The 13,169-nt window shown below is 21.8% G+C and overlaps 3 protein-coding genes and 1 long non-coding RNA gene across 5 annotated transcripts in view; 1 reads left to right on the top strand and 3 right to left on the bottom strand.

The window, feature by feature from the left end:
* Positions 1-9,212, top strand: part of LOC127284946 (spastin) — a 29,180-nt gene extending 19,968 nt beyond the window's left edge. For both annotated transcript variants that reach the window (XM_051310673.1, XM_051310671.1), the window contains 3 exons: positions 1,267-1,598; positions 2,067-2,377; positions 4,993-9,212. In XM_051310673.1, the coding sequence (XP_051166630.1) occupies positions 1,267-1,598; positions 2,067-2,377; positions 4,993-5,156 (807 nt within the window). In that variant the 3' untranslated portion in view covers positions 5,157-9,212. The remainder of the gene's footprint in view (positions 1-1,266; positions 1,599-2,066; positions 2,378-4,992) is intronic.
* The window catches only part of LOC127284960 (uncharacterized), a 54,634-nt gene continuing 43,878 nt past the window's right edge, over positions 2,414-13,169 (bottom strand). The window contains exon 3 of the mRNA XM_051310697.1: positions 2,414-3,391. Coding sequence (XP_051166654.1) covers positions 2,515-3,381 — 867 coding nt within the window. The 5' untranslated portion in view covers positions 3,382-3,391 and the 3' untranslated portion in view covers positions 2,414-2,514. The remainder of the gene's footprint in view (positions 3,392-13,169) is intronic.
* Positions 10,063-12,785, bottom strand: LOC127284979 (uncharacterized). The gene is made up of 3 exons (XR_007843545.1): positions 12,326-12,785; positions 11,996-12,228; positions 10,063-10,325 (listed from the first exon to the last, which is right to left on the bottom strand). It is a non-coding gene; the product is annotated as an uncharacterized LOC127284979 (long non-coding RNA).
* LOC127284955 (odorant receptor 67b-like) overlaps positions 12,955-13,169 on the bottom strand; it is a 30,404-nt gene continuing 30,189 nt past the window's right edge. The window contains exon 9 of the mRNA XM_051310685.1: positions 12,955-13,102. Within this exon, the coding sequence (XP_051166642.1) occupies positions 13,052-13,102 (51 nt within the window). The 3' untranslated portion in view covers positions 12,955-13,051. The remainder of the gene's footprint in view (positions 13,103-13,169) is intronic.

Raw genomic sequence — 13,169 nt, 5'->3', positions numbered from 1 at the left:
AAAATGGTTTCAGATAGTTGAAATTTCAAAGAATATTATTAAAATAGTTAAAAATAATTAAATTTTAAATGCTTTTAAATTCAAATTATTGAAAATTCAATTAATTTTGAATTCAAATTTTTAAGGATAATGAAATTTTATTTGATTTTAAATTTGGAAAATAATTGAATTTCAGTTCATTTTGAATTGAAAATTTTAGGAAATAATTGAATTTTGATTGTAATTTTGGATAATAATTTAATTTAAGTTCATTTTTGATTGAAAATTTGGATAATTAATTTTGAATAGAAATTTTAGAAAATAATTGAATTTTATTTCATTTTAAATTGAAAACTTGGTAAATAATTAAATTTTAAATTGAAAATTTTGGATAATTATTGGATTTTTAATTGATTTTGAATTAAAATTTCGGGTAATAATTGAATTTTAGTTTATTTTGAATTGAAATTTTTAAAAAACAATGCAATTTTATTGTGATATTTTTTTTTAAATTATAAACAATTGTTAAATTTCATAAAAATTTTAATTGAAAAATAATTTTGATATAATTGAATTTGTGATGTATTTTATTAAAATTATTAAAAATAATTAATTTAGTGAAGAATCATTTTAGTTGAAAATTTGTTAAATAATTGAATTGAAGAAGATCTGAAGAAGATCTACATTTTATACTAAAAAACGTATTTATTTACATTTTTTTTCAAATGTAAAAAAAATGTCGCATTTTATTAAAATAAGTCGATAAAAATCGTATTTTTGAAAAAAGTCGGTAAAAGTCGTATAATCCGAGGCCTGTAAACATATAATTTTCATTATTATCATTTAATATGTAATAATGTTCTAATAAATTAAATTATTATTGATAATATTAATCTATAATTTCTTTATAACAAACAATTAAATACTCAATTTGGCGCGCGTTTAATTTTGCTAGTTCAATAAATAAATCGATTAGTTATTTTTTACACTATATAAAAACTGAAATAAATCTCATTTTATCCCAAAAAAAGTCGAAAAAAGTAGCATTCATTGAAAAAGTCGAAAAACTTGAGATTTTCTCGATTCAAATACAGGAAATTAAATTTTCAGAACGATATTTCATAAAATTCCTTGACATTTCCAGATTTTCTATGACTAAAATAAATTTCCATGACAATTCCATGTTTTCCAGGTCTGTGGCAACCCTGCATTAGTTTGAAATTATTTAATTATTCAATAAAAATTGGCTATAAATGCAGTGAAAATTGATATTCTTTAATTTTTCAGACAGCTAAGCAAGCGCTTCAGGAGATGGTGATTTTACCTTCACTGCGACCTGAATTATTCACAGGTCTGCGAACCCCATCACGAGGATTATTGCTGTTTGGTCCGCCAGGTAATGGAAAAACACTTTTGGCACGAGCAGTTGCGACTCAATGCAATGCAACATTCTTTTCAATATCGGCGGCAAGTCTCACTTCAAAATACGTTGGAGAAGGTGAAAAATTGGTGCGAGCTTTGTTTGCAATAGCACGAGAACTACAGCCTTCTGTGATTTTTATTGACGAGGTTGATTCTCTCTTGAGCGAACGCAGAGATAATGAACATGAAGCTTCCAGGTATGTTTTTTTTAAAATTGCTTTCATTTTTTTTTGTAAATATATTTACTGCTTTTGATTACCGTGGATGTCCCAGTTACCGTCCACCTAAGACCTAGTTTCCGTCCAGTTTAATTTTCAAAATAACATTTATAAAAAAATTATTTTCTTTTATTTGTTTACTTAAACTAATAAGTCGATTGTGTGCCAAAAGGAATAAATTATTGTTAAAAAATAATTTAAATTACTATACGAGATATTTGTAAAATGGACGGAAACTGGGACATGGACAGTAACTGGTACATCCACGGTATATTTATCTTATATTTTTTTTAAACTAATTTTTCTAAGAGACAAAAGTGATTTTATTAGATAAAACTTTGTAAAGAATATAAATTTCTTATTGTTAAAATAAATCGGTATTTTGAATGAGCCTTGAGATTTCTAATTCAATTTAATTTTACAAAAATTTCTCGACTATTATTACAGACGATTAAAAACAGAATTTCTTGTCGAGTTTGACGGTCTTCCTTGCAATCCTGAGGAGAGAGTCCTTGTAATGGCTGCAACAAATAGACCTCAGGAATTAGATGAGGCCGCTTTAAGAAGATTCACAAAACGTGTTTATGTAATGCTGCCAGACATAAAGACTAGGGTTCTCCTATTGCAGAGACTTTTGGGAAAGCACAATGATCCTTTAACTCATGCAGAACTGAATCGCATGGCAAATTTGACTGAAGGATATTCCGGAAGTGATTTAACGGGACTAGCTAAAGATGCGGCACTTGGACCCATAAGAGGTATGTTGTGATAAAATTCACCTACAATTATCAAATTATCAAAAAATAAAAAAACACGATCCAACGCTTGCATAAAAAAAATCTTGTATAGAATAATTTTTCATAAGTATCGATTGTACCAAAAAATATTCTTCAGATCATTCACGACTGAGTTTTGTCGATAGAAAAAATAAAATTCTCGCAAATTCCGTTTCATCTTTCTTTGGATAACTAGTCTTCATTAAAATTCTCACACTTCTTTTTTGTTGCTCATCATTTAATTTATACCAAAAATATTTAACAGCCATCTCAAGGCATTCAATCATTGAAATACGAAACATTGTTTCCTCAATGTTTTGACTATTATTGCAAAATTGATACCATGAAAATTTTCTTTTCAAATTTTCATTTTGACAGCCAATTATAAAATGTTTTTTATCATCCATTTGCAATAAATTTTTCCAATACGCTATCACATTATAACTTGAAGACGTATAAATTGTCTCCAAATAGAAATTATCAAATCTCTCGTCCTCGGGAATTTTCTCCCATAAATTTGGAATATAATCATCAAAACAAAGAATGCATGCAATATTAAAGAGTTTTTTATATTTCAATTGTTTTTTATTGTACCAATTGTGAAAAATTCTCTTTTTGTCAATAGTGCCGTAATTAGTCCAAAAAATTTCTGAGCTCGCGTCAATGTTTAATTCCAAAATTTTGGCAACAAATTTTCTCCAATGACAAATTTGCAATCCAGTGATTATAATGGAATTTTTTAAATTTGCTCTTACATTCAATGACAATGGTAAATTATGGAGAAATGCCACTAAATTACTTGTCAATTGTTGATTCCATTTTTGATATAAAAAACAATCGTCATCAGAAGGATAAAAGTTATTGAAAAATAAGTCAATTTGCTGTTTAGTTTCATTTTTATTCCAAATAATCGTCGCTATTTTGAGCATATAGAGACGCTGTAAATTTAATTCCGGTTTCATTTTTCCCTTATTAATTTTTTCCATTTTCAAGAATCTGTAAAAATTTTTGTCAATTTCATATAAAACTGAATTAACTGTTTAAAACCTCAAGCCTCGGAAATTATACAACTTTTTCGACTTTTTTTTTAAATTTTTTTACAAAATTTTTAAACAAAAAACGTACTTTTTAGTATACAATGCAGATCTTTTTTTATTATTATTTAACAAATTTTTAACTAAAATTCTTCTCTAAATTAATTATTTTTAATAATTGTAATGAAATTCTTTACAAATTTAACTATTTTTCAATTAAAAATTTTATGAAATTCAATAATTGTTTAAATTTTTTAAAAATCAATAAATAAAATCACTGAAAATTTCAATAAAAAATCACTTTAAATTCAATTATTTTTAAAAAATTAAATTTTAAAACCTTCTAAAATTTAATTTTTGAAGTTCAATTTTTGTCTGCAATTTCTAATAAATTCTTCAGTAACAGAAATAACCAAAAATTTCAATTAAAAATCACTTGAAGTTTAATTATTTCGAAAAATTGGAATTGTAAATCTATGAAAATTCAATTACTTTTTAAAAATGTTATCTAAAATTATTTAGTAAATTTTATTTTCAATTCTGTTAAATTTAAATTATTATCTGAAATTTAACAAAATCTTTTGAATCTCAATTATTTCTAAAAATTTCAACTGTAACTCTTCCAGAATTCAATTATGTTAAATGATTTTTATAATATTCTTCTAAAATTCAATTATTTAAAATCATTTTTCAATTTAAAAACTTTTAAAGTTCAATTTTTGTCTACAATTTCTAATAATAAATTATTTACATACCAAACAGAAATCACCAAAAAATTTCAATAAAAAATCACTTGAAGTTCAGTTATTTTCAAAAATCTGTATTATATGTAATTCTTCGAAATAAATTTAATTATTTTTAAGGTTATATAAAATTATTTGATAAATTATTTTCATATTTGTTAAATTAAATTTTTTTTTTTTGAAATTTAATAAAATCTTTTGAGATTCGATTATTTCTAAAAACTTCAACTGTAACTTTCCTAAAATTCAATTATTGATAATAATTTTAATATTTCTTTAAAAATTCAATTATTTACAAAAATTTCAAATAAAAACTCTAAAATTGAATTGTTGTCATAAATTAAAAAAAAAAAATACGGCAGTTTAAATTTAAGTATTAAAAAAGAAAATTTAATTCAAAAATCTGTAAAATTTAATTATTGTACGAAATTTTATTGGTTATTGTAACTAAAAACTAAAGCAAAATTTTTAATTCAAATAAATTGCTTAAATCTGACTTAAAAAAAAATTTTTAATGGAACTTTAAGAATTTTTTTTTACAAATTTGTTTAAAATTTTGAAAATTTGTTTTAGTTTGATTCTGAAATATTTGAAATAAGTTTTCATGAAAATATTCTTATTAAGGAATTAATGAAATAAATTTAATATCTAATAGTATTATTTATTTGAAGTAAAATATTAATTAATTTATTAAATTAATTAATATATAAAAAAAATCGAACTAAAACTACTTTTTTTGCGCCATAAAGTTAATCCGAGGTTATAAGGTTACTGTAATCTTAAATATAATTAAAACATAAATTTTTGGTATTTGTTGCAGAACTAAATCCAGAACAAGTAAAAGAGGTGGATTTAAATCACGTGCGAAACATTACAATTCAAGATTTTTTAGATAGTTTGAAAAGAATCCGCAGGTCGGTTTCACCCGACAGTTTAGCCGCTTTTGAAAAATGGAGCCTCGAATATGGTGACGTTAGTCTCTGATCGGAGCACCTTACGAGTTCTTGCTCAAAACTTGAATCTCGCCTTTATTCAGTTAGCACAAGCCAAACTGACAGTCACTGAGCGCCTTTTTCTATTACATTTAAAGAAAACAAAAAAAAACCCGTGTCTCGATTTTGGTAAAAATAAAAAAAAAGAAATTTTTTTTTTTATTGACTTGAGATACAGCACATCAAAGAGACGTTTAGCGGCTTTTATATTTTGGACAATATTGTACCAATTTCATCTTTTTGCGCTCGTCAATCAATTTTTGCACTATTGAGAAAATATAAAGGCAAATTACATTAATTTTGCCAATTTCTTGTGAAAGCAAGAAGACTGCGTTTATTGTTCTAAGAACTTGTTTTTTTTTTTTTTTTTACTTCAAGTCGGACGTACAAATTATTTCTGGGGTTTCGATCTGTTTATTTGCTCTTTGGAGTTTTTTAAAAGTCATTCAATCGGCTACGTTCCTTGTATGTACTGAATAATACAATGTTCATTATTATTCGATTTTCACTAGACTCAATTTAGTAGAAATTTGAGAGACGTAAGATACTTAATATTTATTATTATTATTATTGTAGTAGATAAATGTTTGTTTCGTTTTATTTAAATCATGTCGTGTGCAGGAAAATGATATTTTAAATTGACTATGAAAAATTTGATTTTGCGTTTTCACCTTTTTAAAAATTTTAATTATATTATGAAATTTTACAAAAAAATAATTTATCAAGTTTACATAAGTTAATTGAAATTTCATATTTTTTTCATTGTTATTTTTCTTCACCAACAAAATAAAAACAAGAATATTCTAAACAATTAAATGAAAATTTGAAAAAAAAATTTTTTTTTTGTTAAAATTCATAATCTAATTTGAAATCTTTATTGCTGTCAATTTAAAATTTCACTATTTAAATACAAAAATATCAATAACTTTCTTTTTTTTCTATATCTTTTTTCTTACGCTTCTTAAATCTCGCTCAAAACTTAACAATAAAAAAAATTTTTTTAATTAAAATCAATACTTTTTCGCATAAATATTAAAAATCGATAATTTTACAATAAAAATAAAGAATCGATAGTTTTTCAGTAAAAATAATAAAAAAAAATACAGCGTACCTAAAAAAAAAAAGAGAGAAACTTCATTTTTCAAATTTAACTGATAAGTAATTAAAATTTAAGAAAATTTGATAATAAATTTAGAAGTGCTAGAAGTCGGTTTTTTGTTTGTTTAAGCGAGAGATATTCTGATTGATAGGAAAAAGAAAACACAAAAGATTTTTTATGATGGCATCGAATGGATTAAATTATTTTGGTTTCGATGTGAGAAAATTTACTCTTGACAACGAATGAATAAAATAAAAAAAAAAAAAAAACGGAAATGGTATCTTCCATGAAAAGGGCTTTATCTAAAAATATCAAGTGGTTATTTGCAAATTATGAAAAATGATTGTAAAATATTTTTATTCTATATAATATTTATATTCATTATTATTGTTGTCGCTGATAATAATATTATTATTCAAAGATATTTTAACGAAGTTTGCCCGTTACATTCCACTCGTTATTTCACTAATAATTGAGTTTTGTGCCTAATATTTTATTCTTTGTCGATTCTCTTTTTTTCAAATAAATAAAACGAAGGAAAAAAAGAATCAGATTGTGGTTCAGAATAAAAAAAAAAAAATTGTTTAGATGAGAAAAAAGAAGCATTTTTTTAGGGAAAAAAATAGTAATAAAAATAATAATCAATGTTCAAAATATATTTTTTACTAACAAAATACTATTTCTTAAAGAAAAACATAAACATTGATTTATGTAATAAAGAAACTTTTGAATTATTTCCATCTTATTAAATTATAACATTAAATGTGAAATTTTTGTCAAAAACAAAAAAAAAATGTTAGGTCACGTAAAATGAAAATTAAATTTGAAACAGAAAGTCTGTTACACAAAATTAATTTATGATATCTATTTACTATAAACAATATTATTAATGTACAGTACTATTAAAAAAAAAATAGATTTTAAGTCGATAAGAATGTGATAAATGTTGATAATTTGTGAATGTAAACATAATTTGAAATTAATTATTTCCATGATTGTTGTGTGTGAAAAAGTAAATTGTTTCATCGAAATATTTCGAAGTGAGAAATTTGAATAATGTTTTATCGATCAAGATATTTACATAGTGATATTAATTTTACAATAATTACAAAAATTGTTTACTAAATTTTCTTCGTCGAAAGAAAGTGAAAATTAATTTTTCTGTACAAAGTTTTAAAAATCATTTTCTTTTGATAGATTGAAAATTGTAATTAAAATCATTTTTAGTCAATTTTCGAAATTTTCATTTCTCTAAATAATATGTTTTCTACGTAGTAAAATAGAAATTCTTTTGAAAAAACATTTTTTTTTTTTGAACAATTTCCGTTGATTTTAAAATAATTTAATTATAATTTTAAACAAAACTTTCGAAATTCATTTAAAAAAAAAAAAAAAAAAAAAAAAAAAAAAACTTGAGAATTATATTCCAATACTAGCCATATAGAAATTAAGAAAATGCACTTCCTATATTTGGGAATTTTAATCTTATTGTCTCGAGCTTAATTACATAAGGAAAAAAAAATTAATGAAAGCTTATCATTGATATTTTGCAATTTATATAAATTATTAAATAAAATTCAAATTCCGGTAAATTGAAACTTGAACGCTGAGATAATTTTTAATCTCACAGCCTTCCATAAAATATTCAGCTCTGCCTTGATCCAGTTATTTTGCTACTTTTATAAAATTTAGCAATAAGTTAAAAAGATTGAAACATACATAATATGAAACGCCAATTTTTCTCGAAAAATTCGGATTTATAAAAAATTAACAGTTTTTTTTTTATTTGTTTAATTAATGAAATTTATTACAGAAATTTTGTTTTTTTTCTAATTTTTTAATTTAATTTAAACGAACTTACCGAATATTATTAATTACCTTTTCAAATTTAATTTTTACAATCGATATTGTTTTAATATTAAATGTTTTTAATAATAATTTTTAATAATTCAATTTTGTTTTTCGTAATTATTATTGACAATAAATTTTCATTTTTTTTTCTTATTTTCATTAACTGTAAGTTTTCAATTGTAAAAAAAGAATATTTATAAAGTTATATTTGGTAAAATAAAAAAAAAGACTGACAGTAGAATTGAACATTAAAATTCGGTTAAATATTTTGTAAAGAAAAAAAAATATAATCTTGCTTTAATAAAAATTTGAAAAAAAAGTAAGATTATAGGTATAAGTTAAAAGGGAAAAATTTTGGTCAAATAAAAATTACACTATATTAATTGGGTTACTTAAAGTAAATTAATCAATAGAAATATTTAGAAATTATAAAAATTCCTACAATTCTACATTTGTCAGTCCAATCTTTAAAATTTAACAGATTTTTTTGCTTTTCAAAACTAGAATATAGTAGAAAATGAAAGTTACATAAAATGTTTGTTAAAAAAAAAATATATAAAAATTAGGCCTCGTTTCAAAATATAGTTATTAGTATGAAATTTGTGAGTGCTGAATTAGAATTAAGAGAAATTTGATTATAGCATAAAAAATGAATGGCTTTTGTAAACAGTCTTTGTGTCTTTGTAAGCTTCGAGAGGAAATTAAAAAAAAAAAAATTTTTTTGCGTGCGAACAATCGCAAAATTCTCTTAAAGCTTCAACAAAACTCCGTTATATTGTTAATGTTTATTTAATAATTTATTTATTGATTCAATTTTAGAATTGATTCAATTTATATTGTAAAAATTGTGAAAAACATTTTTAATTTTTTAATAGTCAACAATTTATTAATGCAGTATTGAACAATTTAATTATAAAAAAAAAAATGATACACTCATATATTTCTAGTCCCTTATTATAAAAATAGATTTATTACCTTATATTTAATGATTGTAATACTAGCTACGCTTCTTATAGTGAAATAATTATTCTAAGTTATATATTAATGAAATAAAAGAATTGTCAAATATTGGGGAATAAACGAATTCATTCCACAAGATTTTTTGTGTTTCATTTAAATAAATAAACTTAATTCAAAATCATAAAATTGGGTATTATTTAAAATTTTTTAAAAACTTAATAATTTCATAATTTTTAATAAATTCTTCGATAATAATTGAATTATTTTTGAAATTTTTAGTTTAAATTCTTTTAAAAATAAAAAACAAATCAAAACTTTTTTTAATGCAACTCTTTCAGTATACGGAAAAAAAAATAATTACTTGGATGAAATAAAAATTACATGATACAAGTAAATAATTTACTTGTCTATTATCCAGTAAATATGTATTTGAACCAAATAAATATTTACTAGATCTAAGTATTTTATTTTATCGTATCGAATAAATAATAATTTTCATCAAATACAAATTACTTAAATCAAATAAATGGAATAATTCAAGCTAATAAATATTGCTTTAAATCAATTATGAAAATTATTTCATTCAATACACCATGTTTTTTAATTCAAATGAATATTTATTTACATGAAAAAAATATTTTTTTTTTTTGGAAATAACTAAAAATTTTCATTTAACCAAATATTCAATTATTCAACTTGAGTAATTGTTTTAATTAAAACTAAAACCTTTTTAATTGCGGCATGAACAATAAGTTCTTTCTAATAATTTACAATAATTTTTCAATAGTTTAAGAGAAAGGAGAAATTAAATTTCTGTTGTTTATATGATTGTCAATTTATTTTTTTAACAATATTGAGAATTATAAATTATGATATACTATGACAAATTAAAAAACAATTAATTGTCAAAAATAATTTTTAAAAAATTTTAATAATATAAAATAATTTTAAATTCTAAGACATTGAGAAAAAAAATGACAAAACAACATACATTTCAAAGAGTTGTCAAAAAAATGTGCAATTTCGGCAAAAGAATTTTTTTTGTGGTTTAGAAATTTGATAGTTCACGCCAAAAATAAAAAATTTGTTTGAAATTTAGAAACTAAACCACTGTGGAAATGTAACAAATAAAATTTTTATAAAATTGATAGTAGATTCAAAAATTTTTATCTTTCTTTCAATTACACTCGACATATTTGACTCGGGTTTTTCATTAATTGCAGCCTTTCTATTGATCCAAGCTTTGTAAATCTAAAATTCATAATAATTAGTTATTTTTATTTTAGATAAAATAAAATTTAAAAAATAAATATTTGCATATATGTATATTATATGTGACTTGGGATTTTTAAATTTTTTATTTTTTATTCAATTATTTTTAATAGTTTTTATAATATTCTTCAAAAATTTAATTATCTGAAAGTATTTTTCAATTAAAAAATTTTTAAGTTTAATTTCTGTCTGAAATTTCTAATAATTTCTTCAGGAACAGAAATCACCTAAAATTTCAATTAAAAATTACTTTAATTTCAATTATTTTTAAACATCTGAATTGTAAAATCTATAAAAAATTAATTACTTTTAAAAAATATTGTCTAAAATTATTTGATAAATTATTTTCAATTCTGTAAAATTTTAATTATTTTTTGAAATTTAACAAATTCTTTTGAAATTCAATTAGGATTTCTAAAACTTTTAATTGTAACTTTTCCAAAATTAAATTATTTTTAATAATTTTAATATTTTTTTAAAAAATTCAAATATTTTTAATATATATTTTTTTAAATTGAATTATTTTTAATAATTTTAATATTTACAAAAAAATTTAATTGTTTAAAAAAGTTTTAAGTTAAAACTTTTACATTGAATTGGAGCACATAATTATATCCGATAAAAATAATAATTTAATCGAATTTTAATTGACAGGATTCTCATTTAAACAAATTTTATGTGATTCAAATTTTTAAATGACAGAAATTCCAATTCACCGAATTTTAATTTGTACGAATTTGTGAATTTTTATATTGATAGAACTTTTAAGACACCGAATTTTCATTTATGCGAAACTACAAATGATCGAAGAAACAATCGACAGTAAGATTTCGGCGCAATTTTTAAAATTGACCAATTACGATTTTCTTGGTAATTTCTAATATTGGACAATTTTAAAAATTGCGCCGAAATTTTTTTTTGTGGATTGTTTGTTCGACCATTCGTAATTTGGGACAAATTAAAATTCGGTAAATTGGAATATTTGTGATTTAAAAATTCGAATCACGTAAAATTCGTTTGAATGTGAATCATGTCAATTAAAATTTAATTAAATTAAAATTCTTTTAAATAAAAATATATGTAAATTAAATGATTTGAAAATAAAAATTTAGCCAAACAAAAATTCGATATCTCAAAATTTTGTTAAATAAAAATTTGTATAAAAAGAAAGTCCGTCAAATGCTAATTCGAAAAACGAAAATTCGCCTAAAAAAAAATTATTTCTTATAAAATTCTTTAAAATGAAAATTTTAATTAATTATTTTTATCGGATAATTATGAGCCCGATTGAATTGTCAGAAATTTGCAAAAAAAAACAAAAAATCAACGACATTTTAGATTTGCAGAAAATATATTTCAAATTTAAAATCTTCTGCAATTCAATTGGGTATTTAAAAAAAAATTTAATTTAAAAATCTGTAAAACTTAATTTGCATTTGCTTTGGGAAAAAAGTAAAAATTTTTTTGAAACTAATAGTTACTTTAATTTATTTATAAAAAATTCCAGAAAATTAAAGAAATATCCTGATATTTCCCTGATTTCCCTGACCGTTAGAAACGCCGAGTCATTAAATTAAAATTTGATGACATTGTAAGGATTGACAATATTAAAATATTGTTTTTCTATAAAATCTTGCGTCAAAAATCACCTGAGCATAATTTCCAGAACCAATGGAAGTTGTACTATCGAATTTAATCAAAAATTCCTTCCAATTTGGTCCATATGTCGCTTCCAATAAGTGTCTTGTATAAATCCAAAAATATGAGGTAGTGTATTTTTCAAGTTTTGCGAATTTCAAACACAATTCCTTGGAGAAAATGTCTCTTTGAATTGATAGCCATTGTCCGAATTTAATAAAAGTTGGTTCTAAAATTTCAATTACTAAAATATAAAAAGTTAAAAATTTAATGTTACACTAAAAAAGAGTTAATTTAATATAAATTTTTTGCATTATTGTTTAAATTTAAATTAATTATACCTTTTAAAAAAACAGAAGGAAATACTTTACTAATTCCAAGAACTCGAGTAATGAAATACAATGTAATTAATCCAAAAATCACAGTGATAATAAAAATAATTGTTAATGATATAAATATAAAATTTAATGCCAAATTAAAAAAGCATTGGTAATTATTATTTTTATCCTTTGAAAATTGATTTTGAGAATTTGTTATGTTTGGTAAAAGTACAATAGTTCGAAAAAAAGATGTTCTCGACAGTTCAGTAAAATTTTGTTTAAAACATTCACCAGACCTTTTGACACAGTGTTTATTTTTAAAAAATGTTATTCCCAATTTTAAAAAAATATTCGAAGTCAGTCTATTAAGAAAAAATTGTTTCATTACCAGAATTTGTTTGTTAAAAAAAAAAAAAAATTTTTTTTTGGTTATTTCATTTTGAAAGAGTGTGAAGTATGTAAATAACTACTTCATAGATAAATAATTTTAAAACTCGAATATTTTTTTTCTTTATTTTCAGAACAAAAACAAGAATTTATATTTACATTTTTTTTTTATTTTAAACTAACAATAAAGTAAAAAGTGATTTTTAAAAAAAATATATATATAATGTTGGTAAATTAATAATATAATTGCTTGAATTATTTTTAACAGTTTTTGAAGAATTAATTTATGGAAATATTTGGGTTTCCTGTTCAATTTCAAGTGTTCTTGTAATATTCATCTCTCCTTTTTGACAAAACTTATCAACGCATAGATGAAAGAACCGTAAAGTAAGAGACTGATGTTTTGAGAAGCTTAAAATTAATAAATTTTTAATTAAATACTGCTTAAAACGACGTCGGTGATGTTCACAAAGTTTAT

The sequence above is a fragment of the Leptopilina boulardi genome, unplaced genomic scaffold, assembly GCF_019393585.1.
Source record: "Leptopilina boulardi isolate dan_hultmark-lab unplaced genomic scaffold, ZJU_Lbou_2.1 LbouV2_327, whole genome shotgun sequence".
NCBI lineage: Eukaryota > Metazoa > Arthropoda > Insecta > Hymenoptera > Figitidae > Leptopilina > Leptopilina boulardi.
The sequence above is the reverse complement of the archived record's forward strand: the minus strand, read 5'-3'. Positions and strand labels throughout refer to the sequence as shown.